This window comes from Fringilla coelebs (assembly GCF_963513975.1).
Source record: "Fringilla coelebs genome assembly, chromosome: 26".
In the NCBI taxonomy this organism is placed as follows: domain Eukaryota; kingdom Metazoa; phylum Chordata; class Aves; order Passeriformes; family Fringillidae; genus Fringilla; species Fringilla coelebs.
The window spans coordinates 4,149,032-4,176,945 of record NC_140052.1 but is presented as its reverse complement, the minus strand read 5'-3'; the positions used below and the strand labels follow the sequence as shown (position 1 = coordinate 4,176,945).

General features: G+C 46.9%; 1 protein-coding gene across 2 annotated transcripts; it reads right to left on the bottom strand.

Moving 5' to 3' along the window:
- Window positions 1-5: 5 nt before the first annotated feature.
- Window positions 6-27,325, bottom strand: ADAM28 (ADAM metallopeptidase domain 28). Of its 2 annotated transcripts, none has more exons than XM_084221748.1 (24): window positions 27,203-27,325; window positions 24,605-24,705; window positions 23,897-23,973; window positions 22,300-22,378; window positions 20,664-20,740; window positions 20,001-20,196; window positions 19,500-19,562; window positions 18,750-18,821; window positions 17,947-18,116; window positions 16,491-16,575; window positions 15,371-15,501; window positions 14,013-14,190; window positions 12,982-13,071; window positions 11,484-11,679; window positions 9,878-9,980; window positions 9,243-9,399; window positions 8,576-8,656; window positions 7,990-8,068; window positions 5,616-5,706; window positions 5,190-5,289; window positions 3,694-3,756; window positions 3,389-3,466; window positions 2,458-2,520; window positions 6-819 (listed from the first exon to the last, which is right to left on the bottom strand). In XM_084221748.1, exons 1-24 carry the CDS (start codon window positions 27,249-27,251, stop codon window positions 787-789), a joined length of 2,412 nt encoding a protein of 803 aa, XP_084077874.1. In that variant the 5' UTR covers window positions 27,252-27,325; the 3' UTR covers window positions 6-786. The 2 variants fall into 2 exon arrangements, with proteins under 2 accessions (XP_084077874.1, XP_084077875.1); XM_084221749.1 differs by having other exon boundaries at window positions 3,694-3,717.
- Between the last annotated feature and the right edge of the window lie 589 nt (window positions 27,326-27,914).

The window sequence follows — 27,914 nt, the reverse complement described above, 5'->3', positions numbered from 1 at the left end:
AATAACTTCTGGATTTTTATACCCCAGTCAAACTCAGGTGGAGATTCCAATCTGTTCCTGGCTCAAATAAAGCAGCAATTATCCAAAGAGGAAGGAAGCTCTGCTCTCCAGTAACATCCATCCTCATCCAACACAACCTCAAAGGAAGGACTGAAATTCCAGCCCATCCATGTTTTGCAGGGAATGGCATCCTCAACAGGGAATTTAAGGATTGTGGAGAGAACCCAGTGCAAAGGATCTTCCCAGAGCCATTCCCAGTGTGTCTCATTACTTATTCCATGTCCAGCTCAGACCCTGAGGACACAGCTTCTCTCCCCAGGGCAGGGAGGGTTTGTTTTCCTCCATAACTCACACATGAAGGAGAAATCTTTGTATTGCTGAGGGCAGAGAGGGCTGGAAAAGATCCAGAAATGATGGAGCAAAAAAAAAAAAAAAAAATAGTTTGCAATTCCCAAACCTGCAGCAGCCACACTGTCCCTGCTGCCCTCTGGTCCCAGAGGAGGAGCAGCCTCAGCCCGCAGTGCTGGGGGGGCTCAGCAGCTCTTGTAACTTACTCCCAGCTTACACCTCAGTGCAAGTGGTGACTGCTCTGCTTCCCTTGGACAGCAGCTCCACGTCACCACCAGCTCCTCGCTGCCTGAAACCCCAAATCCTTCCAAGCAGCTCTCAGTCAGTCCTTCAGGAGAAGAGGGAGATGGTCCAGGATACCTTTGCCAAAAGTGGAGGAATCGAGGGATGAATTGTCCCTGGAAACTTCAGGAAACACCCAGCTCTGCTTGGGAAGCCTCAGACTCTGGGATTCATGGGGGGCTTTAAAGCCTGCAGGGAAAAGGAGCAGTTAAATCCCAGCAGTTTCAGGGAATTCCCTCCCCAGGGAACTGATGGGAATTCAGTCCCAGGAAACTGATGGGAATTCTGTCCCCAGAGAACTGATGGGAATTCCAATCCCCATGGAACTGATGGGAATTCAGTCCCCAGAGAACTGATGCGAATTCCATCCCAGAGAACTGATGGGAATTCCATCCCAGAGAACTGATGGGAATTCAGTCCCAGAGAACTGATGGGAATTCCCTCCCTGAGAACTGATGGGAATTCCCTCCCCATGGAACTGATGGGAATTCCCTCCCCAGAGAACTGATGGGAATTCCCTCCCCAGAGAACTGATGGGAATTCCATCCCAGAGAACTGATGGGAATTCCAATCCCCATGGAGCTGATGGGAATTCCATCCCAGAGAACTGTTGGGAATTCCCTCCCCATGGAGCTGATGGGAATTCCATCCCAGAGAACTGATGGGACTTCCATCCCCATGGAGCTGATGGGAATTCCCTCCCAGAGAACTGATGGGAATTCCATCCCAGAGAACTGATGGGAATTCCATCCCCAGAGAACTGATGGGAATTCAGTCCCAGAGAACTGATGGGAATTCCCTCCCAGAGAACTGATGGGAATTCCATCCCAGAGAACTGATGGGAATTCAGTCCCAGAGAACTGTTGGGAATTCCATCCCCAGAGAACTGATGGGAATTCCATCCCCAGAGAACTGATGGGAATTCCCTCCCCAGAGAACTGATGGGAATTCCCTCCCCAGAGAACTGTTGGGAATTCCATCCCAGAGAACTGATGGGAATTCCATCCCCATGGAACTGATGGGAATTCCCTCCCCATGGAACTGATGGGAATTCCCTCCCAGAGAACTGTTGGGAATTCCCTCCCCATGGAACTGATGGGAATTCAGTCCCCATGGAACTGATGGGAATTCCATCCCCAGAGAACTGTTGGGAATTCCATCCCAGAGAACTGATGGGAATTCCATCCCCATGGAACTGATGGGAATTCTGTCCCCAGAGAACTGATGGGAATTCCATCCCAGAGAACTCATGGGAATTCCATCCCCATGGAACTGATGGGAATTCTGTCCCCAGAGAACTGATGGGAATTCCATCCCCAGAGAACTGATGGGAATTCCATCCCCATGGAACTGATGGGAATTCCATCCCAGAGAACTGATGGGAATTCCATCCCAGAGAACTGATGGGAATTCCATCCCCAGAGAACTGATGGGAATTCCATCCCAGAGAACTGATGGGAATTCAGTCCCCATGGAACTGATGGGAATTCCCTCCCCAGAGAACTGATGGGAATTCCCTCCCAGAGAACTGATGGGAATTCAGTCCCAGAGAACTGATGGGAATTCCCTCCCCATGGAACTGATGGGAATTCCCTCCCAGAGAACTGATGGGAATTCCATCCCAGAGAACTGATGGGAATTCCATCCCAGAGAACTGATGGGAATTCCATCCCAGAGAACTGATGGGAATTCCATCCCCAGAGAACTGATGGGAATTCCATCCCAGAGAACTGATGGGAATTCCATCCCAGAGAACTGATGGGAATTCCATCCCAGAGAACTGATGGGAATTCCATCCCAGAGAACTGTTACTCCCACCTGAATTACCTGGGGTGGAGGAGGGGGTTTGCCTTTGGGAAGGGGCACAGGAGGAGCTTTTCTCTCTGGAGCCTGGAACAAAACGGGGTTCAAACGTCACTGGGGTGACACTGAAATGTCTGAGCAGCTGCAGAACCCCCCAGCCCCAGCCACCCCCACCCTGCAGCATTTTCCTGCTGCAAAATCCCAGGAATTTCCATCTGTCCATGTGCAAGGGGGCAACAAAATACAAATACAAGGGGTCCAGGTGTGTTTCAGAAGACACTGAGCTATTCCCAATTTTTAAATATCGATATCCAAGCTCACACAGTGGGATTTCAATGTGGTTTATAATTGATACATGGGGATATTTTAGATCTTATACTTTACATTTTACATTTTATATTGTCCTGACCCAGTGTTTGTGCAGGCAGCACCCCAGAGCTGTGTCACTGAGTGAAGATGGATTTTACACCCTCAAATGCTGAGATGGTGAACATTTGAGGCAGGTCTTTCCTTTTCATTAGGATTATTTGGGTTTATTAATGAGAAATAGAACCATTCCTCTGGGTCCTTACAAATGTAACACCCAGCACATCTCTGCCACACAGGGACCCTCACAGGCACCTGCAGTGGCAAAGTTACTAACCATTTACAGTGTGTTTTTTACAGTGTTACTCATCATTTACAGTGTGTTTTTTACAGTGTTACTCATCATTTACAGCGTGTTTACACCTGAAATGCCTCTTGGCCTAAACTCCAGCCACTGAGTTGTGCTTCTGGACTCCCTGGCTGAGAGGAATATTTGTGCAGTTCAGGATTACACAGCCAAAAAGGTGATTCCCACCCTAAAAACCTGTGCTTTGAATAGCTGTGATTTTAAATTCTTACTTTCAATCAGAAACTGCAGATATTAATTGGGATCTGATAGGGATGTGGGAAGCTGCAGGGCTGTACTCACAAACTTCTCCTCGGGGTGGGAAGAGCCAGGTTTGGGGGCAGGAACGGGAGGTGGGGGACCCTTGGGCCTCAGGGCAGGCTGGAAAAAAACAGAACATGAACCACTTGAGCCCTCTGTGTTCCTTGGGAATGTGCAGAAAAATGCTGTAAGGGGCTGGGCAGGGGCAGGGAGGCTGTCTGAGAAATCAGAGCCTGCTCTGGAGCTCAGGGATGTCCTTTGGGATCAGAGTGTCCCCAGGGGTCTCCAGGGGTTTGTGGTGTTCCCAAATCCCGCAGAGAAGCAGGGACATTCCCAGGAATACTCACACTCTGGCGCTGGGGTTTGTTCTCCTGAGGTGGAGGCACGGGAAGAACTTTCTTATCAATTACCTGCGAACGGGAACGGCCACAAAAGGGTGGAGCCCTTATCTCACCTCCCGCCTTATCTCGGGCTGCCCCTGCCCTGCCCCGCCTCGCTGGGGACACAGAGCCCTCCCCGTGCCGGCATTCCCAGCACTGTCCCTCCCCTCAGCAGTTTGGGAATATTGTGCTAGGATTCTCGGCACTGTCCCCTCATAATTCTGGGAATCTCATCCTGGGATTCCTCCCCTCATAATTTTGGGAATCTCATGCCGGCATTCCCAGCACTGTCCCTCCCCTCACCATTTTGGGAATCACTTGCTGGAGCTCCCAGTGCTGTACCTCCCTCTCAGTATTTTGTGAATCTCATGCTGGGATCCCCAGCACTGTCCCCTCAGTATTTTGGGAATCTCATGCTGGAATTCCTCCCATCACCATTTTGGGAATCTCATGCTGGAGCTCCCAGTGCTAGAGCTCCCCCTCAATATTTTGTGAATCTCATGCTGGGATTCCTCCCTCAGCATTTCAGGAATCTCAAGCTGGCATTCCCAGCACTGTCCCTCCCCTCAGCATTTTGTGAATCTCATGCTGGGATTCCTCCCCTCAGCATTTTGGGAATCTCATGCTGGGATTCCTCCCATCACCATTTTGGGAATCTCATGCTGGAGCTCCCAGTGCTGGAGCTCCCCCTCAATATTTTGTGAATCTCATGCTGGGATTCCTCCCCTCAGCATTTTGGGAGTCTCATGCCAGTACTCCCAGCACTGTTCCCTCACCATTTTGGGAATCTCATGCCAGCATTCCCAGTGCCGTCCCTCCCCTCAGCATTTTGTGAATCTCATGCTGGGATCCCCAGCACTGTCCCCTCAGTATTTTGGGAATCTCATGCTGGAATTCCTCCCATCACCATTTTGGGAATCTCATGCTGGAGCTCCCAGTGCTAGAGCTCCCCCTCAATATTTTGTGAATCTCATGCTGGGATTCCTCCCTCAGCATTTCAGGAATCTCAAGCTGGCATTCCCAGCACTGTCCCTCCCCTCAGCATTTTGTGAATCTCATGCTGGGATTCCTCCCCTCAGCATTTTGGGAATCTCATGCTGGGATTCCTCCCATCACCATTTTGGGAATCTCATGCTGGAGCTCCCAGTGCTGGAGCTCCCCCTCAATATTTTGTGAATCTCATGCTGGGATTCCTCCCCTCAGCATTTTGGGAGTCTCATGCCAGTACTCCCAGCACTGTTCCCTCACCATTTTGGGAATCTCAAGCTGGCATTCCCAGCGCTGTCCCTCCCCTCAGCATTTTGTGAATCTCATGCTGGGATTCCTCCCCTCAGCATTTTGGGAATCTCATGCCCGTACTCCCAGCACTGTCCCCTCAGCATTTTGGGGATCCCATGGAAGTGCAGTCCCTTGGGCTGCTGGTTTGAGCCCTGGGGACAGTCCCCAGCTGTCCCTGCTCTCACCTTCTGGGCAGGTGGCACCAGCACAGGCTGCTCCCTGCAGCTCTGCTCCTGATCCACAAACACCTGGTTGGTGGCTCCAGGTCCCCTCCTGGTGGGGTGGCTGTCAGAGATTTCAAATCATGGTCAATTTTAGGTAACTGAAGAAAAAAAACCACAGTTGAATCCCTGCCTTACTCCTGCTGGTGTTCTGTACCCATGTCCTTGATTTCTTTCTTCCCTTTATTCATTTGGGATTATTGAGGATTTATCAAGAGCTCCATTTCACCTCTTCCATGCCCTCCCAACCATGGGATTTCTGATCCTCCACAAATCTCATGGACCATCTTCCTTCCCTTGCAGAGCCTAATCCCCCCACCCCCACTGCAACCTCTGCAGGGATTCCCTGGCTCTGGTTTGTGGGTTTAGGTGGATGTGGGAAGGATTTACCTCTTGTGGAAGCCTCGGAAGCGGGTGAGCAGCACGGCTGCAACTGCAGTGACAGCCAGGACAGCCAGCACCCCAGCAGCCACAGCAATGCCTGGCAGGGACAGAAACAGCCCTTAAACATCTGGGATCACAGAGGGCAGGGACAGAAACAGCCCTTAAACATCTGGGATCACTGATGGCAGGGACAGAAAGAGCCCTTAGACACCAGGAATCACAGAGGGCAGGGACAGAAACTGTTCCTAAACATCAGGGATCACAGAGGGCAGGGACAGAAAGAGCCCTTAAACATCTGGGATCACACAGGGCAGGGACAGAAAGAGCCCTTAGACACCAGGGATCACAGAGGGCAGGGACAGAAACTGTTCCTAAAACACCAGAGAATCACAAAGGGCAGGGACAGAAACAGTTCCTAAAACATGAGGGATCACAGGGCAGGGACAGCCCTTTAACATCAGGGAATCTCTGAGGGCAGGGACAGTCCTTAAACACCAGGGATCACAGAGGGCAGGCACAGAAACTGTTCCTAAACACCAAGGATCACAGAGGGCAGGGACAGAAACAGCCTTTAAACATCTGGGATCACAGAGTGCAGGGACAGAAACTGTTCCTAAACATCAGCAGGGACAGAAACAGCTCCTAAAACACCAGAGAATCACAAAGGGCAGGGACAGAAACTGTTCCTAAAACACCAGGGAATTTCTGAGGGCAGGGACAGAAACAGCCCTTAAACACCAGGGATCACAGAGGGCAGGGACAGAAACAGTTCCTAAACATCAGCAGGGACAGAAACAATCCTTAGAACACCCCAGAACCACTGAGGGTGGGAGACACCATTATTAAGAAGTTTCCCATCACCACTGATGAAGGAATTTTATTATCTCTGTTCTCATTTTATGGCTCCTTCTCCTGCCACAAATGGTGATGGAAAGGGGTGAACTCCTGCCATGTTTGAAGTCAGTTGTTGTTGCCTGAGCTGTCCTTGGGCTAAACCATCCCTGCCCTTTGCACTGACCCTCAAAGATCCTTCCCTGTCCTTCCTCTCCCCTGTCTCAGAGGCTGTTACCCAGAGCAGGGTGCAGACCTTCAAATTGCCCTCAAATAAAGTTTCTTTCACAATTTTCAACAAAACTACTCCAAAGCTTCAACCAAGCCAGAGGTTCAGAGGTAACATTGCTCTGGAGATGGTGAAGAGAGGACAAAAATATTCCATATTGTAAATGAAATAAAGACTTTTTCCCCCTAACACGTGAAAATCTGGACATAAATTATTTTCCCTCAGAGATGGATCAGTTAAGGACCATGCAGATGATAAATGAACTTGTCCAGCTCCCTCACAGCAAAGCCTCTGGCTCCACTTTGAAGGGACAGAGAAGTCATTATTCCAAGAATAAACAGGAGAAGCCTGTTGCTCTCATCTCCAGGGGGAATCACTTGTCAGCTTAGAGAGAAAACACCTTCTCTACTGGTCCCTGCAGGCCTGAGAGGTGCTCAGCAATCAGCACCCTGGGGATCCAGTGTTGGGATTTAGGTTGGATATGAAGAGAAGTTTCTTCATGAAGGGATTGCCCAGCTCTGGGACAGGCTGGAGTTGCCATCCCTGGAATTGCTCAGACCTGTGCCTGTGCCAGCTGAGGACACAATTCAGGGCTGCTGGTCACTGTCTGGGCTTGATGAGCTTAATGATTCCAATTAACAATTGTGTGAGCCACTCTGGTGCTGGCTGCTCCCCCCAGCTCCTCCTGGTGCCTTTTTGGGCAGATTCCCAGAATTCCCAGAATCACTGGGTTGGAAGAGACCTGAAAGGCCATCGAGTCCAGCCCAGCCCCAGCACCTCAGTTAAACCCTGGCACTGAGTGCCACATCCAGGCTTGTTTTAAACCCCCAGGGCTGCACCCAAAATGGACTCACAGGTTCCACACTTTTATAAGTTTGGCAAATTTGCATGTTGGGGTTAATCTCCCAATTACAGCTGCAGGTCATGAACTCACTGACCCCAAATTTGCTGCCCCCAACTCCCTTTGGTTCCATCTCTGGGCCCTGGGGCAGTGAGGTGCCCTTGGCTGCCAGGCCTGGAGAGGAATTGTTGTGTCTGCCCCAAACGGGAGAGCAGCAGCTCCTGCTGGGTGTGGAGCTCAGAGTTCTGCCCTGAAGAACTGCAGGGTTACAGAGGGATGGAAAACAGAAAAGCTGAAATCCTGGAGAGGAATTGTTGTGTCTGCCCAGACTGGGAAAACAGCAGCTCACAGTGGGTATGGAGTTCAGAGTTAGGCCCTAAAGAACTGCAGGGTTACAGAGGGATGGAAAATGGAAAAGCTGAAATCCTCAGGGACCCCTTCCAGCCAGGAAAGAACCCACTCCAAGGTGTGGCACTTACTGGTGAGGGCTGAGGAGCTGTCACAGTTGGGGGGTGCCCAGCCCTCCTCACACTGGCACTGCAGCTCGTGGTCACACACCTGGGGGACACAAACAGGGACACCCTCAGCTGGGGACACCAGTGAGTTTGGGGGCTCAGGAAGTTTTTAATCTCTCCATTTATCTGACCTAAAATTTAGCACAAAATGAGCAGTTTGGGGTGTTAAAGGACAGTCCTGATGTCATGCACCCTTTGCTTCTGCAGGGAAAGCTTCACTGCAGAGTTACTCTATTTATCTGTAGGTCTCTGAATGGTCAAATATGAGCAGAATTCTTCTCCCCAAACCAAAATAACCTAAAAGAGAAGAGCTGTGATACCATGGCTCAGGGGCAGGGTCAGACACAGGAGCTGTGTCCATCTCCTGGGCAAAAATATTGATGTTCCACCAGGTGAGATGTGTTTTCATAAAACTTTCAAAGTTTCTGACTCCTCAAATTTGACAGATTTCTATCAATGACTTAAACATTGTCAGCAAGGAGGTCTGAGGCCGATCTGCACAATTTTCTTGGGGTTTTAAAGTGAATAACATCAAATGCTGGTGTCTTACAGCATGGCCAGAGCACTTGGCAGAGCAGTTGGTGGATCTGAAGATCTCCTCAACATGGACACACTCCCCACGGCTGCACACCTGAAACGAGAGCAAACCACAGGGATTTGGAGCTTCCAGGACAGGCAGAGTTTGCACTTGATCCTGTGAGGGGATGGAGAACAGCTCTGGAAATCCCTCAGACCCCCTTTAGGAGTGGGAGATGAGGGGTTAATTTTCCATTTGGGTTTGTAATAGAAAGGGGAATGACAGAGATGTGCAGACATCACTGCTTCCCACTCAATCCTCTCAGTAGGAATATTCAAGGAAGTGACTGGAAACAGCCCCCAGTGATGAGGGACAGCCATTATGGAAAGAACTAAATGCAATAATTAAATGCAATAACACATTAATGATCTCCCAACCTCTCAGACAAAGCTGTGTTTCTGCTGCCACACATCTCTGTGTCAGTGAAGGGAAGGAGGCAGCAGCCAAGCCTAAGGAAATGGGAATGCTGCCAATTCCTGTTTGCTCTGCTGCTGGGTTGGGATAAAAGTTGGGAAAACAGACCTGAAGAAGTTTGGGTCCACTCAGTGCTCCCTGTTTAAATCTTCCCTGTACAGGACAGAATTATATCAACAAGACTGAAAGAGGGGGCAGGATAAAGGAGAAGTGACTCTCCACTCACCATCCCATTCCCACACTTGGTTCCATCCAGGATCATCCCTCTGTCGTCCTCCCCAGCCCTGGGGAAGCTGCCTTTGCAGGTCCTGAAGGACAGCAGGCTCCCATCCCGAGGCATCTCCCTGCCTCCAGAGCAGAAGAGCTTCCCACACATTTTGTCTCTGCAAGGAGAACAGGAGCTGTCACCCCAAGGACAAGGCCCAGCAAACCCCTCTGAGCTGGGCTCTCCTGAGCCTGAATTCCAAGGCTGCAGCAGGGAGTGCTGCTGTGGCAGCTTGGTCTGAGCAGGTTCTTAAATCCTGCTGAGCTCAGGAGGGAACACAGAGTCACTCAAAGAAATGAGCATTTACCTGATATTCCTTCACTTCTGAGGTTCAAATTCCCCATCCCCAAATCCCTGGAGCTCCCTGCACACCCTCACACTCGTCCTCCCCAGCAGCCCTGCACAGATCTCTGTGCACACCTCTGCCCTCTCACCTCATGATTTAAATCCACTTTTCTTAGAAATGATTGCCCACTTTTCAGACAGAACAAGAAGGAGCACAGGGCTGTGCCACTAAAACAGGACTGCTGTCCCTGACCAGAGCAGGAATGGCCTCTCTTCCCAAACCCCAGCACAGCCCATAGCCCAGTGCTTACTTTTTCTTGCAGGGCAGGTACGTGCCCTGCTCCTTCCTGCAGTAGCCGTAGTAGGCCCCCCTCTCGTTCACGTTGTAGCAGGAGGCTGAGCTCTCCGTGGCCTCTGCAGGGGAAACAACAGGCTGAGAATGGCAATATTCCAGCTCCTTCCTTTGCTCAGGAAATGGCCTCTCCCAGCCAAGTCTCCATGGGCCTAAAGGACTTTCTGTCACTCAGCCTGGGGAAGGGAAGGCTCCAGGAGAGCTGGAGAGGGACTGGGGACACGGCAAGGAGGGACAGGACACAGGGAATGGCTCCCACTGCCATTCCACAGATGGGATGTTGGGCAGGAATTCCTCCCTGTGAGGGTGGGAAAGGGCTGGGATGGAATTCCCAGGGAGCTGGGGCTGCCCCTGGATCCCTGGCAGTGCCCAAGGCCAGGCTGGAGCCCCTGGGGCAGTGGGAGCTGTCCCTGCCAGGGCAGGGGGGGCACTGGGTGGGATTTAAGTCCCCCTTCAGCCCAAGCCATTCCCCAGCTCTATGAAATGCTGCTTTCAGAAGAACCAGACGTGCCAAATTTGGCTGTTAATTTGAAGGACAGACATTTCCTCTTCCTATCTGGCCAAAACCACTTCCCCAGCTCCATTCCAACTACCTCAGACGTGTTCTGCAAAAGAGGAATGTGCTCCCCACTTCCCATTTCTCTGGAAGCACAGAGCACGCCATGCCCTGAGGTCTGGCTCGGGAGCTACAACCACTGACAGTGGGAAATACAAAAATCATCATTAATTATGCTACAAACTGGAGGTTATTGTTATGGATGGGCTGTCACTGTCATATTTTCTGAAAAATCCCTTTGCCAGGATTTCTTCTCCTGGGAAGCTGAGAAGCCTCAGACAAAAACCAATATTATCTCCTTTGCTTCTCCCTGTTTTGCTGCTTTGGAATGTGGCTGGAGACTGTTTACCAACAGTGCACGTTTGATTGGTTCCATGTGAATTGTTTTTACTTAATGACCAATCCCAGCCAGCTGTGTCGGACTCTGAGGAGTCAGTCATGAGTTTTTCATTATCATTCTTGTTAAGCTTTTTGCCTGTATCCTTTCTCTATTCTGTAGTACAGTTTTAGTACAGCATTCCATAATATAATATATAATTCATGTTATATATATAATATATAACATTATATATAATATAATGGAATATAATGTAATATAACATAATGGAATATAACGTAATGGAATATAACGTAATGTAATATAATGTAACGTAATGTAATATAATGTAATGTAATGTAATGTAATGTAATGTAATGTAATGTAATGTAATGTAATGTAATATAATATAATATAACATGATGTCATAGGATATGATGTAATAGGATAGGTTATGATATGATCTATGATTGATATGATGTAATGTAGTGTAGAGTAATGTGATATAATAATAAACCAGCCTTCTAAGAACATGGAGTCAGATTCACTCATCTCTTCCTGGGGCCCCCTGCAAACCCCTCAGTTGGTGCCCTCAGACACTGGCTGCAGCCCCACAGATGGGCTCTTCTCTGATGCAGAATTCCCCTCCCCGTCCCGGCCGTGCCCCATTCTCCGGTGGCGCGGGGCGCTCACCTGGCCCGAAGGCGTCCTTGCACTGGCTGTCCCGGGTGGGACAGGTGCCCATGTAGCAGTAGCCCTCCCCAGAGCTGCAGGGCTGCCCGTTGACGCGGAACCGGTCCCGGGGGCAGTTGGGGGAGTGCCCCGAGCACATCTCAGCCAGGTCACACTCGTTCCGCACCGCCCGGCACACCCAGCCCGCCTTCTTGAACTGCGGAGGGAGAAAATACAGCACTCAGCACCCAGCTCAAAACCACCCAGCTGAGGGCCGACAGCAGGCAGGAAAACCTCAGTGCACAGGTGGGGATGCACCAGCCTGGTCAGAGAGCGAGAGAACGGCTCTGTGTGCTCCCAGAGGACTTGTGAGACTCCTCAGGGAGTTGTAGAAAAACAATGATAACTTGTCAGTGTAAACAACCTGCAGGTTGTGTTTCCCTACTCTGTTTTTCTGTTCTTCTCAAGGACTGTTGGTGAGAAAGTTTTGGTTATTAGCCAATCAAGTAGAATGTGTCAAATCTATCCATAAAAGAAAAGAATTTTCATATTAAATCTGCACTTAGCAAACCAGCCTTGCAGTGAGTCTGTGCCATTCCCTGCTCAGTGGTGACACACAGGCTGTGTGAGGAGCAGGATCCGGATCTCCCTTCGTGTTGGATCTGTCAGTTCTCAGGGTTTGCCTCTCGTGCCACAGCTTTTATTGCCAGGAGGAAATGGCCAAGCAAAGGGCTCATTTCTCCAGGGGGGTGGAAGATTGAGGGAGTTGGTGATGGGGGTTTGGGGGGCTGGTGGGCAGTGACAGGACCTGAGGGAATGCTGGGGATCAGGGAAAGGCTGGATTTTGGGAAAGGCTCTTCCCCAGAGGGTGCTGGCACTGCCCAGGCTCCCCAGGGAATGGGCACGGCCCCGAGGCTGCCAGAGCTCCAGGAGAGCTTGGACAGCGCTCCAGGGGTGCCCAGGGTGGGATTTTGGGGTGTCTGTGCAGGGCCAGGGGTTGGATCAGTGATCCCACATGTCCCTTCCAGCCCAGGACACTCCATGACTCTATGACAGTGCCCCTGGCAGTGCTGTCAAACACAGGGGACCAGTTCTGGGGGAAGGTGAGTTCCTGTTTCATTCCAGCAGGGAGGAGGAGCTGCACAGGGGAGGGGGGTTCTCACTGGCAGTTCTCAAAGGGAAGGGGAGGGGTCTCACCTGGCAGCTTTTACAGGGGAAGGGTCTCACCTGGCAGTTCTCACAGGGGAGGGGTCTCACCTGGCAGTTCTTCCAGGGAGGGGAGGGGTCTCACCTGGCAGTTCTCCCAGGGGAGGGGAGGGGTCTCACCTGGCAGCTTTTACAGGGGAAGGGTCTCACCTGGCAGTTCTCACAGGGGAGGGGTCTCACCTGGCAGTTCTTCCAGGGAGGAGAGGGGTCTCACCTGGCAGTTCTCACAGGGAGGGGAGGGGTCTCACCTGGCAGTTCTCACAGGGGAGGGGAGGGGTCTCACCTGGCAGCTTTTACAGGGGAAGGGTCTCACCTGGCAGTTCTCACAGCATTCCCCGTGGGCACAGGCAGCTCCCGAGATCAGCTTGCAGCTCTCGGGGTCGCAGCAGTCGTTGGTGCACTCCTGGGACAGAAGCAGAAGTCAGAGCTGGGGACAGGGACACCACAGCACTGTCCCTGGCTGGGATGGAAGTCTGGGGCCTGCCCTTGGCTTTGCTGGAAAGCACCTTCCCTAAAGTGCCTGGGTTTGGAGGTGGAAGCTGTGCAGGGAACTGGGGGTTTGTGCTGAGCTCTGGGGATGGCTTTGTCCCACTCTCAGTTCCTCTGTCACCCTCCTGACAAGGCAGGGCTTCATCCTTCCCAGCTCTCAGCACGTCCCCAGCCACCCCAGCTCAGCAATTTGATGACCACAATTTCTGCTTCAGCTAGAGCTTTCAGATTACAAGGAATTCATTTAGAATAATCAGAATTTGTGTAGCGTTTAAGCTGTCTAACTCCTTTGTCTGGCACTGTTTTTATGACTCCAGAAGGGTCTTGCCAGCCATCCTGGATTTGCTGAGCAGTGGCTCTATAGCAGGTAATTGAGTAGTTGTGAATCCTGCTGCTGATGTCCATTTTAGCAGGCTGGCACTGACTGTGTGGCCATGGGATCATGGTGGTGTTAACGGCATTATTGAGATCTGTACACAACAGAGAGCACTCATGAGCCTGCTGAGTTTAGAAAAGAGAAAGATGACTTAACATTTACTTGAACAGGAGCTCTCACTCAAAGTCTGTATTTTTCATTTGAAACATTGTGCTCAGCTCCAAATCACATGCAGAAACATGTGAATCCAAAATCCAGCCTGTTTTAGTTTTACTGGGACACAAACTGTGCAGCAACAGTTTGAACACCTCATTCAAATATCTGATGAGTAGAAGAGCTCACTGAAACAATGTATTTTATAAATTTAAATTGCTTCAGACATACAGCAGGCTTGCTAACCAGAAGCGTCCGCCCCAGGGACCGGCAGCAAGCGGCTGTGCAGGCTGAGGTGCTGTGCCCCCGGGAGGGGTTGCCGGTACCTCGGGCGTGCCGCAGTCACACTCCTCGCCCCGCTCCAGGAAGCCGTTCCCGCAGGAGGCGGGCGCGATGATGCTGCTCGGCTCCGGGACATCGCTCAGGCAGCGCGGCATCTCGGCCAGCAGGAAGGACTCGAAGCTCTGCAGGCTGCAGGAGCTGAACTCCTTGGGGATGGTCGAGCTGGGGGAACACACCAGGATTGATGAGGGGATGGGCACGGGCAGGGAGGGAAACACCCTTGGGACAGAACTGAACACGTGCCTGTCCCTGCTGGGGTAAACATTCTTCTAAATAGACATTTAACATTTAATGTGTTGCATATATATAGATATAATTTTTATATATATATGTATATATGTGTGTGTGTGTATATATATATATATATATATATATATATATATATATGTATACATATATATGTATATATATATATAAAAAACTAAATTATATGTGTGTGTGTGTATATATATATATATCTCTCTCTCCAAAGTATATCTATATTATCTATCAAAATTATATGTCTATATAATAATTATATCTATATACTATATATAGATATAAATTATATATCCTATCTATAAATATATCTAAATAAATTATATATATTCTATATCTATATATAAAAATTATATAAACATTATACTTATATCTATATAAATTATGTCTACATATAGATCTATAACTATATCTATAATTATATATAGTATATATATAATATATATATTAAATTATATATATTAAATTATATATAAATTAGATATATTTATCATATTTTAAAATATACTTTAATATAAATATACTACATATATTTATATATTATATCTAAATTATCTAGATATATATCTAAATATGTTAATGTATATCTAAATAATGTTAGATAATATATCTAAATAATGTTAAATAATACATATAAATAATGTTAAATAATATATATCTAAATAATGTGAAATTATTATTTAGATATGTATCTCTAAATATATATAATATATATATTTAGAGATATATATAATATACATAATATATATATTTAGAGATATATATAATATACATAATATATATATTTAGACATACATATCTAAATAATAATTTAACATTTTAAATGTTAAATGTACATAAATAAATGTAAGTAAATGAACGTAAAAAGAAAGAAATACATGCAAATAAATAAATATAAATAAATATACACATAAACATTTTTCTAAATATACAGGGCCTAAAGTGGTTTTGGGTTGGGTTTTTTGTGGGGTTTCTGGGGATATCTGAGAATGGCCTGGGGTTTCATCCATGTTTTAGAGGCTTTGTTTCAATGATGGATGCAATCCTGTCCCCGGATGGAATCCTGGCCCCGTCCCAGCCCCACCTGACAGTGTCGGTCATGATGCAGGTCTCGTCGCTGCACGAGCACGCCTTGGTGTCGTGGCTCATGCCCAGGTTGTGCCCCATCTCGTGGGCTATCGTGGCTGCCACTGCAACCTCGTTGCTGTTGTGGTCCTGGGGAGCCAAGGAAAGCTGGTTGTTATTCCCAGCAACAACAGAGAAAACAGCAAACAAAACACACACAACAGTGTTTCTCCAAGCGTGTAGCCCATCAGAACTGCTGCCATCACCACACTCATGTCACTGTTCTCTGATCACCAAAGTTAGCATGTCACAGTTTAAGCCAGAAGTTGTTATTCAGTTTTCTCATAGTGGAAAATTCAGAGACCTTTTTTCTCCTTGCCTCATTGTCAGCCTTGTTTGCCTGTGCTCTCTTCCTGCTTGGTAAAAACATCTTCTTGTTTGGGGTGGGTTTATCCTTTGCTCTAAGCCATAAAACCCCTTCTAACTCACACACCCTCCTTGGTTACCCAGCAAGGCTGGCTCAGCAATTCTTTTCTTCTCTATCAAAACTCGCTCCCATCTCTATTCCTTCTTCAGACTCTACATTCAAGAATCTTCCTGCCAAGCACACACATCTGGGAGACTTTCCTGTCAAACTTTCATCCTTCCCAACACAAGCGGAATTATTCTCATCATGCACGAGGGGTCATGTGGTGCTCAACCCATCTGTGCATCTATCTGGATTATATCTTGTTATTTCATATTTAAAGATATTTATTAATAGAAAGATATTTATTTTAAAAATATATATTTATACAATAGACACAATGGAGGGGTGTATATCACGTGTTTGCTTCCTTTACCCCCTGCACTTCATTTAAAATAAAATCCCAGACTCCCAGAATGGTTTGGGCTGGAGGGGACCTTAAATCCCATCCAGTTCCAGGGCAGGGACACATTCCCCTATCCCAGGTTGCTCCAAGCCCTGTCCAGCCTGGCCTTGGACACTTCCAGGGCTCTGATTGTGAATTTTTACAGTCTAATTGTGAACCAGAGAACTGAAAGTGCCCTAAACCCAACAGTATTCACAAAGGTTCTTCACTGGCAGAGTGAAAAAAGATAGGAAAGGCTTTAAAAAATGAAATAGAAATGAATCAGACCTGAATAACACCTGCAGAGAATGAATCACTGCATATGGCTTTGAGGTAGGCCAATCCAATCGTGGTGCCCTCGAAGTCCATGCCCCTGGAAGGAAGCACAAAGACACAGCGAGATCAGGGGGGGCCCAGGGTGGGCTCTGAACTCAGGGATCTCTTCCAAACCAGGCTGGAGGTTCCATCCCCAGCTCCTGATGGAATCCCACATCTGATCAAATATTTAATTTTAAGATCCCTGCAAATAAAAAAAAAAAAATTGAAGCACTTTTCATTTTAATGTTGATTTAAATTCCAAGGTGGTTCATCAGATTTGTTGGAGTGTAAAGAGCTCCCAATGCAGCAGAGGACTGGGGTGAGTCAGGACCTCTGGACACGAGACAGAAAAGTGAGGTCAAGGCTGGTTTAATTTGGCATTTCCCACATTTTTTGGGGAAATTTAATTCATCATCTTCCTGGTAAACTTCATGTTATGACTCTTGAAGTTGTCAGACTTTGCTGCAGTCCCCAGGACACAAATTTATTGAGTGAGCAAAATCAGAAGAGTCTTGAAGAAGGGAAAAGTTCCCATCCCCTGTTTTTGCAGGGATTCTGTTGGAAGGATTGGAAAAAAAAAAAAGAGAGAGAGAACTTGGATTTATTTTTTTGTCCTGGAATTGGTACAAACTGGTCTTGGAATGGGTGAAATCTGGGTCAGGATTGTGCCACTGATTGGTGACAAATTAAAGAATAAAAAATGCCTTGATTGTGTTTGGTGAGTGATTTTTAAGGAATAAAATGTGCCTGGAATGTGTTTGGTGAGTGATTTTTAAGGGATCAAAAGTGCCTTGATTGCATTTGGTGAGGGATTTTTAAAGAATAAAAATGGCCTTGGATGTGTTGTTGACCAATTTTTAAGGAATAAAAATGGGAAAGGAAGAGGAGGGGAGGGGAGGGGAGGGGAGGGGAGGGGAGGGGAGGGGAGGGGAGGGGAGGGGAGGGGAGGGGAGGGGAGGGGAGGGGAGGGGAGGGAAGGGAAGGGAAGGGAAGGGAAGGGAAGGGAAGGGAAGGGAAGGGAAGGGAAGGGAAGGGAAGGGAAGGGAAGGGAAGGGAAGGGAAGGGAAGGGAAGGGAAGGGAAGGGAAGGGAAGGGAAGGGAAGGGAAGGGAAGGGAAGGGAAGGGAAGGGAAGGGAAGGGAAGGGAAGGGAAGGGAAGGGAAGGGAAGGGAAGGGAAGGGAAGGGAAGGGAAGGGAAGGGAAGGGAAGGGAAGGGAAGGGAAGGGGAGGGGAGGGGAGGGGAGGGGAGGGGAGGGGAGGGGAGGGGAGGGGAGGGGAGGGGAGGGGAGGGGAGGGGAGGGGAGGGGAGGGGAGGGGAGGGGAGGGGAGGGGAGGGGAGGGGAGGGGAGGGGAGGGGAGGGGAGGGGAGGGGAGGGGAGGGGAGGGAAGGGGAGGGAAGGGGAGGGAAGGGGAGGGAAGGGCCCCACGTGATGAGCTGAGCGTTGTCGTTGCTTTTCCTCTTGAGCAGATTCGACAGGCGCCACTTGGAGAAGGTGTCCAGGGTGACCCCGGCGTCCCTGCTCATGGGAAACTTGTCCCCATCTGTCCACACCTCCAGGCCAACCAGAGCCACGTGGGTGTTGATGGCTTTATAAACCTGCAGCAGAGAATTAATTAAAAAATAATAAAAATTAAACAAAGCCTCGTCCTGGTACTTGGGTCACTTTTCCACTCCAATATCCACTCCGGACCTAACAAAGCCTTTCCAAGCTCTGAATTCCAAAAAAGTCTCACCAGATAAACTGAAAAGCTGATTTCCCATCACATTTCAAACAACTTTAAAATGGGGTTCAAGGAAATTTGACTTGGCAAAAAAATGAAGAATCAATTTATACTTTTTGCAACAACCTGTCTCTTGACAAGTGATTAAAAAGCACCTTAAAGTATTGGTAGAAAGAATTGAAGTAGGAGTATAAATAATTAAAGTAGAAGTAGAAATAATTCTTATTAAAAATCTCATATCTGAAGGCAAAGAACAGGAGAATAAATTACCATGAAGTTGGGCTTTTATTCATTCCTACATGTAATAATGGGAATTTAGGATGTTTACAATAGAAAGAATTTACAACCATTTGGATTTCAATGGTTTCCAATAGAAAAGTATATTAAATAATTTGGATTTCAGTGTCTTTCCATAGAAAAAAAAATCATAAATCATTTGGATTTCAATCTTTTTCAATAGAAAAAATAACAAAACACTTGGATTTCATTGCCAGTTGTTTGCTCTCACCGTGTTGATGTAGTTGACTATTCCAAATATCCTTTGTCTTATATTTTTAAAATCTTCGTCGTATTTCTTGTACTGAAAAGGGAAATACAGCGTGTCAGGAAAAGCAGAGAGAAAAGGGGATTTAGCAGGAAATAAATATCCCACAGAAGATTGGTTTGCAAACTATGCCATGTATAAAAATTCATGCTTTCATTTATGTTTGATGTAGGATTTTATCAGATGTTGGGTTTCAGTATCAGCCCCTTCCAAAATGTGAATTTCTGTGTAGGGTGCAGAGAAGGAGTTGGGCTCAATGATCCTTGTGGGTCTCTTCAAGATCACGATTATCCCTTCAATTCAGGATAATCCCTTCCAATTCAGGATATTTCCTTCCAAATCAGATTATTCCCTTCAAATCAGGATATTCCCTTCCAGTTCAGGATATCCCCTTCCAGCTCAGGATATTTCCTTCCAAATCAGATTATTCCCTTCAAATCAGGATATTCCCCTCCGAATCAGGATATTCCCTTCAAATTACGATACTCCCTTCAAATCAGGATATTCCAGCAAGACAAGCACTGCAAGGTCCTTTCTGAATTCCTGTCATCTCCAGGTGGGAATTTCAAATGAAATCCCCTTTAGAAATCCCATTTCCCAGCCAGACTCAGGGTAACCTCGTAGTTCCTGTAGGAGCCCAGGAATACGAGTTGGGATGCTCTGGGAAGCTCCTGTGGGGCTGACCAAGCATGAAATAATAATTCCAAAACTCACCAAAGCGTTGTCTGCAACAACATAGAGCTCCAGGTACTTCCTTGCTTTCAGGTAGGCTTTCATCTAAAGGAATCATGGATTTAAAATTACTTTTAAGAGCTTTTCCTATCCCAATCTCTTCAGTTTCAAAGCTGTTTGTTAATAATTGAGAGGATTTCTTTGGCCAGGTCATTCAGAAGTTTTGGGTTTAAATGATAAGAAGTAGGTTGGATATTTAAATTTTTATTCAGACATGGAAAGTAAAATAGATATTAATGGGTATTTAGGTGTTAAAGTTGCACTGGGCACCTGTTAATAACGGCAGGAAGGTTTAACTCAGCTGGTGACTCTGAAATCTTGGATCTGGAGTATTTTGTTCAGGTTTTTAAGATCTGATCCCACTTCCCTGTGTTTAAACAGCTCCTTTGTGAGGGTGCCACCAGACCAAGTGGGATTTGGGCTATTTAGAGTTTTGCAGTGGCCCCAAATTCCCTTTTTGTGATGGGACAGCCATGTCCTTACCTCTGGGCTGTTGCTGGACCTGAACATGCCACCGATGGGGTCACTGGAGTCCTGTTCCCAGGAGTTGTTGAGCAGCCCACAGGTTTTGATGGGCTCCTGTTTCAGGGCCTCGTATTTATAAACGGCGTGTTCAGCCCTGTCCGAGGCTCCCAGGGGCTCAATGAGGAACTTCTGCCCACGGGTCTCAAAATAGCCACTAAAAAATGGGTTGGAATGTGAGGTTTTGGATCAAGGGAGCATTTAGCCTGAGCATAGAGACCCCTGGAATATTCCAGCAGCCTGAGGCAGCATGCAACGCTTTAGAAACAGAAATTAATTAATTAGTGAATCAACTGGAAGATTTGGGTGCTAGCATTCAAAGAGAAGCTGGGTCTGGAATTAATTTGATTTAAATTTTGGGGGGTTTGTGCTGACAGAAGTGGTTGAAAAGTGGATTTCATTCCAGCAGGAAATTTAAAGATGCTTTCATCCTGATTTGAGGTGAAAAGATGAAATATTGTAAGGAACTAAGAGGAATTATTTTTCTCCCTTCTCCCTCTGTTTTTCTTTGGGAAATAAGTTTCCAAAGCCTGAATAAAAGATCACATGGCTGATTTCCATGCTGATTCTCTCCTGTTGGAACATTTATCCCAGCAGCTGCTCCGGGGACCCAGCCCCTCTCACCTGAGCCCTGTGCATGTGCTGATGCTCGCCGCAGACTCAGCATCCCCCTCCACGTGGCCTCCATAGTAACAGTGATCCTGGGGGACAAAACCTCAGTGTCAGCTTGGGGTGTCCCTGGGCTCCACTGCACCCAGGGATTTCAGAAAACAAATTAACCTACTACAAATTACAATGAGGTGCACTGCTTGAAGAAGTCTCCCATTAGGAGATGCTTAAAAGGAATTTTAAAAGTTCATGAGCATTTCCATGTTGGCTGTGGACCCATTATTTTTATCCTTCAACACACAAATTGTGACAAAAAAAAACAACAATTCTGGGCTCTGGTCAAAGCACAGCCCAGAAAAATAAGAATATTCCCATTCCCTGCCCCAAATAAAGTACACACTGCTGGGGTCTGCTCAATTAAAGTCCACCCCAAATGGTTTCCTGGAGCCCAAATTTCAAGGAAAGGATTTTTAATTACCCATCAATTAAATGCATTAATTTCAGTGAGATTAAAATACAAGTATTATATTAAAGATGAGTAGGGGAAACGGTTTTGGGACTTAATTGGCTTAAGGATTTATGGTTTCTGTTTCTGTGTTCAAAGAGACTCCAAAGTCACTGAGGGCTTGTGGAGGATTTTACCCACAGCATTTTCCTGAATGGAATTCTTAAGAATCTGTATCCAAGCCTTCATTCCCTGTGCCTTTGGTTTTCTTGTGTGGATTTTGGTTTAACTTGATCATTTATTTGTCTTCCACCACGAAATGCCAACTTTGTTACAGGGAAAAAGACATCCACAAAGGGAAAGTTACTGGAGAAAAAAGGAGGATTTATCTCCATCCTTTGGGGATACAAGAGGAAAAACTCCTGATCACAATCCAATATCCCCAGGGTAGGAATTCCCTGTTCAGCACACGTAGGGCTCTTCAAGTTTGTCTTTATCCAGGTTTTACCCTGGATTCATTCAGGGAGTGGAAATAATTGGAGCAACCAGGAAAAAAAACCAAACCAAAAGAATCAACCCAGAGTTATTTATGTACATTTATTTCATTCAGAATCCTCCTAATTGCACCTAAGAAAGAAAATTGGGCTTTGAATTCCAGATTGTGTTGTTAAAACACATCTCATGAGCTCGGAGGAGAACTTCAGGTGGGAGCTTTGGGGAAGATCAGTGCACAGTGAATTAAAAAATCTCTTCTGCAGCAAGTCCTGTTTGCCTGCAGGTGCAGAAGTGATTTGTCAGGGCTCAGAGGAGGCAGCTGGGCTCCCAGAGCGTGGCTGGAAACGTGACCCGGGAGGAAATGGGGCTTTATCGGGCTGGGGATCTCGCTGGGATCGGCGCGGAAATCGAGTCACGAGGCAGAGCCGGCAGCTTGAAAGCTTTGGGATGGCCCTGGCTCCGACTAACGGCTGGAATTCCACCCAGACATTGTTCAGCAGCCACGGAGGCAGCGCCTTCCTGGAAGCCAAACCGTGGGGCTGATTCCCCACAGCCACCAGTGATCAATCTCAGCTTCCCCATCCCTGCACCCTAAAATCTGCATTTCAAACCTTTCCTTTCTGTCTCATATCTCCCATTATTTCACAGATCCATGGATCTCATGTGGACCTCAAGACTGGAAGCAAAAGGGAAAAACCCTTCCTGTGTTACCTTGATGCGAGGAGTTGTGGTTATTTGTCGGCCGTCAGCAGAATAAAGAGTTTCAGAATAATCCCCGGCCAGGAGATCCCTGCAAGAGGCCAAGCAGTCATTATTCCAAGGAAATTGTTGCCCTGTAGGAATGAGGTGATGACACAGAACACTGAGTATGTGGGGAATTCAAACAATTACTCAGGTTATTCTTAGTATCAGTATCGGAGAAACTCGGGAAGCGAAAGCTGCAGGGAGGGGAGTTCTGCTTGCTCATAATCCTTACTCAAACAAAAAGACTTTCCTAAAAGAAGAAAGCAATTAAAGTGTGCTGATTGCATTGGGATGAACTCATCTCCTGGCAGATCTGGATACAAATGTATAATTATATATTGATTTTTTTTTTTTTTGGCCCTTTTTACATCTTCCTAAAAGCAGCACATCTGCAGTCACTCCTGTTTGGGCAATTCTCTTCCACTGCCACAATCCCATTTCTCTTCAAAGAACAGGATTCAGTACAACACATTTCCCTCCCCCCTCTCCAAATATTTGGATTAGATTAAAACAAGGGCAAGCAGTTAATTAGTCTATCTTCAACATGAATTGATTATGGCACTACTGTATTTGCACAGCCTTGGGAAAGCACCCATTAACCCAGCCTTGTTGGAGTGTGTGTTAATGTTCTGCTGGAGCCAGACTTTCAATTTCCAGGAAGATTTGGTCAATGCCAGGTTATATTTAGTTACTCCAGGTTCAAGAGAAGTAGTGCTAAGGTAAATATCTGTATCAGTTTATCAATTTATCAATTTATCAATTTATCTATTTGTCTATCTATCTATCTATCTATCTATCTATCTATCTATCTATCTATCTAAATATCTAAATATCTATCTATCTAAATATCTATCTATCTCTCTAACATTTATCTATCTCTTTATCTGTCTATAATATAGGGGTGTATAAATATAGAGCCACAGAATGATTAAGGTTGGAAAACATCTCCAAGATGGTTGAGTCTGTCCTGGAGTCGTGGAATGGTTTGAGTGGGAAGGCACCTGAAAGCTCTTCCACTTCCATGGGCAGGGAAGCTTCCAGTGACCCAGATTGCTCCAGCCTGGCCTTGGACACTTCAGGGATCCAGGGGCAGCCCCAGCTCCTCTGGGAATTCCATCCCAGCCCCTCCCCACCCTCACAGGAGGAATTTCTTCCTGATCTCCAGTTTAAACCCTCTCTTGCTCAGTTTAAAACCATCCCCCTTGTCCTGTCACTCCAGGCCACAATTCTATAACCCACAGACTCTTCATGGTCACAGAAAACTTGTGAAATAATAGAAAAATATTAAATATGCATTGGATTTAACAATTTAGGAAGGAAATGGGGGAGCAGAGGTAGCAGGAGGGGAAGTCCCTCCATCATGGCAATGTCTCATCCCAAGCACTCCTTCCACATTCCCGAAACAGTGACAGGATTCTTTCTCTCCCCTTTTCTTTCCTTGCCATTGAAATGTTGCATTTAGCAAAACCCTTCTGTTTCACAGGGCTGTGATTCCTGGTTTTTGGCAGGAACACCCTGCAGTGGCTCCCAGTGAGGAATGAGGGCAGAGCTGAACTGAACCTACCGATTTTTTCGGAGCTGCAGCACCACTTCCTCTCCGTTGGCTTTGATCCCATACTTCACTATGTCATCATATTTGCTCTGTAAACAGATTTAAGTGTCAGAAAACGCTCTGCTGCAGCTCCTGGCCTCACCAGTGGTGTTATTGGAATGCCAGCCGTGTTCTTTTCCTCCTCTTCTCACCAAAAACAAGGATTCTGCCAGGAGCAGGATGAGCAGGAGGTCGCTCTGTTTGAGGGGTTTTAATTGGGGGAGCAAATTTGACTTTGCAAATTCATTTCTGCCTCCACAAGCACAAATCCTGTGTGCTTGGCAAAGGGCTGAGGGGATGTCTGAGTTCTGATTCTTCCATAACACCCTCTGGAATTGCACACACCATGGCTGCTTTTAATTATTGGTTTCATTGAACCCAAATTAAAGTGTCCACAGGTTATTGAAACTCTGAATAGCATCAAACCCCCCGTCTTTGCAGAGACACAAGTTCAGAGATGGCCTTAGGGATTCTCTTCTCACTGAGCACACCTCAGCTCCTCCTCACTGAACCCCACCTTGCTTCTCCACATTCTGCCTTTTGGAAGAGCAAATGTCCAAATTTGTCCAAATTTGTCCAAGTTTGTCCAAATTCTCTTACCCTTGAAAGCCAAGGGTGTTTTAGCTCCAGAAATCCTTCCCCATCTCCCAGAATCACCCAAGAAATGATTTCCTTTCCTACCTCTGAGCTTGTTCCTGCAGCTCTCCTGTGCACGGCGTGCAGTTTCTGTGGGTAAACGATTTCATAGTGCTCTGCTCCAGGGAGCTTCTTTCTGCTGCTCCCTGGGGATTGATGAAAACACAAGTTTAGTTTATTAAACACCAATTTCATGGCTGGCCAGGTGATTTTTTTTGGGTTCTTGCAGCACCTCGTGCTCCTCTGCTTTGCCTCCATCACCTGATCCAACACCAGAGGTTTCACATCCTTCATTTTGGAGGAGCTGCCCTCCCTGGCAACTTCCAGGTGTCCAAACATTTTTTGCCATTTCCTTTGTGTTTCTTCCCCCAGCTCTGAGCAGTTCAAGTCCCAGCAGGCCAGCCCAGCCTGCCAGGGCAGCCTTTCCCTCTGCATTTCCCAGTGACAGGGATGAATGGGTTTGGGTTTGTGGAATCAGCGATCTCCAAACCTCAGCACGTGACAGACAGGCCCAGACTGCCTCTGCACCAGCAAAGAAACTTACACAATGCCAGGTTTGCAACAGGGTTCCTGCTTTGGAAGGCTTTGGCACGTAAATAACTGTGGCAGAACTTGAGAGAGGGTGGTAATAAATAATTACAACTTTTACCTCTTGAATTGGGTTGAAGGAGGGACAGCAGAAGGTTGGGATAGACATTTGGACATGGCCAGGTAAAATAATGGGAGAGAGGGAGGAAATCAGGAAAATATTGAAGGTGCAAGGAATTCAGGAGGTTCCTTAACACCATTTTGAGTGGTCTCCTAAGGTCTGGATGGGTAAAGAGCTGGGTGAGGGAATGCAAGGCTGATCAAAAGAATTTTGTTTTGTTTTCTGCTCTGAAGCTCAGCAAATGTGGAGCAAAGTTAATTTGGGGCCTGCCCTGCAGGGGTGGGGGCACCCTGGAGTCCATGCTGGCAGGCAGCTGGGACACAGGTTTTGGGAAAACAGGGTCAGGCAGGGGATGTGTTGGTTTACACCAAGGCCACAGCAGCTTTTAGATACCCCTGAACTCTTTAATCTCCTACAAAAGAGAATTTCATCTGAGTTGGTGAATTCTTGAGGGCCTGTATTTGAAAAATAAATCAACAACAAAACCCCCCCTAAGCTGCCCAAAAAGCCAATGAAATCCCACAAAAGCAAAGGAGCAGAGCACCTCCCATGGTGATTCCTGCCCCAGGGCCAGGTTTTTCCAGGAGAGAGGCCTCCAATTACTGTAATTTTCTCTCTGGAACAGGAGAGCACATCCTCGTGAGAATTTTGGCAGTGAAACAAACTGATCCAGTCTTTTATCACTGATTTATTTGATTCAACCCCTTCCAACAGTAATTGCAGAGCAAACCTGGTTGTATCTTGATAAAGCTGTTGATTTAATGGGGCAGAGGGATCCCGTGGCAGCCGAGCTGCTGCACGTGCTGGGAGCAGCTACCAGGTGTAACTTTACTCCTGCCACTCACAACCGTGGTTTATAGTTTTTTTTAAGCAACTAATTATGTTTATTTTCCAAAAAAAATCTGCTGCTTTTCAGATTTCTCTGCACAGGCCTCAAGTGTGTCCTTGTGCAGCAATCCCAGGAACATTTCAGGCCTCCTGGAACAGAGATTCCCAATTTTATCTCTCCACACCCTTTGTGCAACTCCAGCCCAGAGAGTTCAAGTTAAGGCAAAGTTTAAAGGGAGGCTCAGGACTAAACTCATCCCTTCCCTGCAGTCTGATCCAGACAGAATTTCGAGGAAAACTGGTTGGTTTTGTTTGGAATGAATTCTTTCTTTGAGGGAGTTTCTTAATCAGGGCATTGTCTTTGCTACCTTCAGGCTTTGTCTCGAGCTTGAAGGAATAAGGAAATTCCTTTGGCCTCCTACAACAACTTGCAATAAGGAAGAAATAATTGTGTGCTTTTCCAAGGGCTTCAGCCAGCAAAAAAAAATCATTAGGGAGGATTTTATTGACAATGAAATTGTGGTTTTTGTCAAGGTAAAAAAGGTAACACCTTAATGGTGTACACATTTGCAGATATTCTGTGCAAAAAAACCAAATTATAGATTTTTGCCTGAATGCTAATTATATGTTTAATTGTGGATATAAATCCTGTACATGTTTGTGCAGGCCAAGCCCTGAAAAATTCCATTCCCTGTTGACAGGAATGAAAAGAAATTGTGGGGAAGAAAAAGTGGGATCTGCTCAGGTGGAGTCACTTGAATATCACCTGGAGTTTCATGCACATAAATAAAGGGTGATCAGTGCTTTAAATCAGGTAATGCTGTAATTGAATCCATACAGAAATCTGTTATTTTATGGCCAAAATGCTGATAAATTGTTGTGATTGGGTAAATTGGCCTCTCACTTGCAGGGTAAGAATTGCTTTAGTGGCTCACAAAACCAACAGGTTGAGGGTCTTTAGGCAATTTATGGCCACTTTTCAAACAAGTAAATGCTGCTCTAACTAAAGAATTACAGAGAATTGCTTTGAACAGAAAATCCCAAATATCCCCAACTCCATTTCCCAAAGGCTGCTCCTCCCTATTATCTACCAGTTAATAATTAAAACTTCATATAGCATTATCCACGGCAAAACTGGTAAAGGATTCAAACAAAAAGTGCAGTACCTTGTTGGAGGAGATGCAGCAGAAGAGCAGAAATGAGGAGGATTTTCATGCTCTGGGGTGGGGATGTGGCGATCCCAGCGTGGTCCTGCCCGGGAGCTGCTCGGGGCTGGGAGTGAGCGGCAGGGACGGGCTCAGCTTTATTCCTGCTCCCGCAGGAGGAAGTGTTTGCTCAAGGTGTTGCACAACACCCAAGGCACAGAGTGTTACAGCGAGGGGAGTTCCTGCAGCTGGGTCCCTGCCCCAAACATCGGGACGGGGATCGATCGCTGATTGGCTTCCCTGGAAACGGGGAAAGAAAATGATTAACACCAATAAACCAATAAATCAATAAATATGGAGATTGGAGCCGTCATTGAATGATAGAATGGTTGGGCTGGTCCTAATTCCATCTATTCATGGTCTGGCTGGTAAAAGCTGAAATAAAACCAGTGGAATGTCAAGGGATGGGGGAGTTCCCAGGATGTTTGGGGTGAAACAGGTCAGCAGGGCCGGGGGTGAAGCTGTGCTTTAATTCTGGGTATTTACCCCTGAATCTGCTCAGTGAATCACTGGCAGAATAAACACTGAGCAGAGCCTTTGCTGCCCTGTCATCTCTGTTAGTAATGTTTGCTTCAGGCTCAGGTGATTCAGTGGTGGAGGCAGAGCAGTCAATGATCCAGGTGAGCTCTGTCCAATAATATTCCAAAGAAATCTGCCAGAAAAGGACCCCACT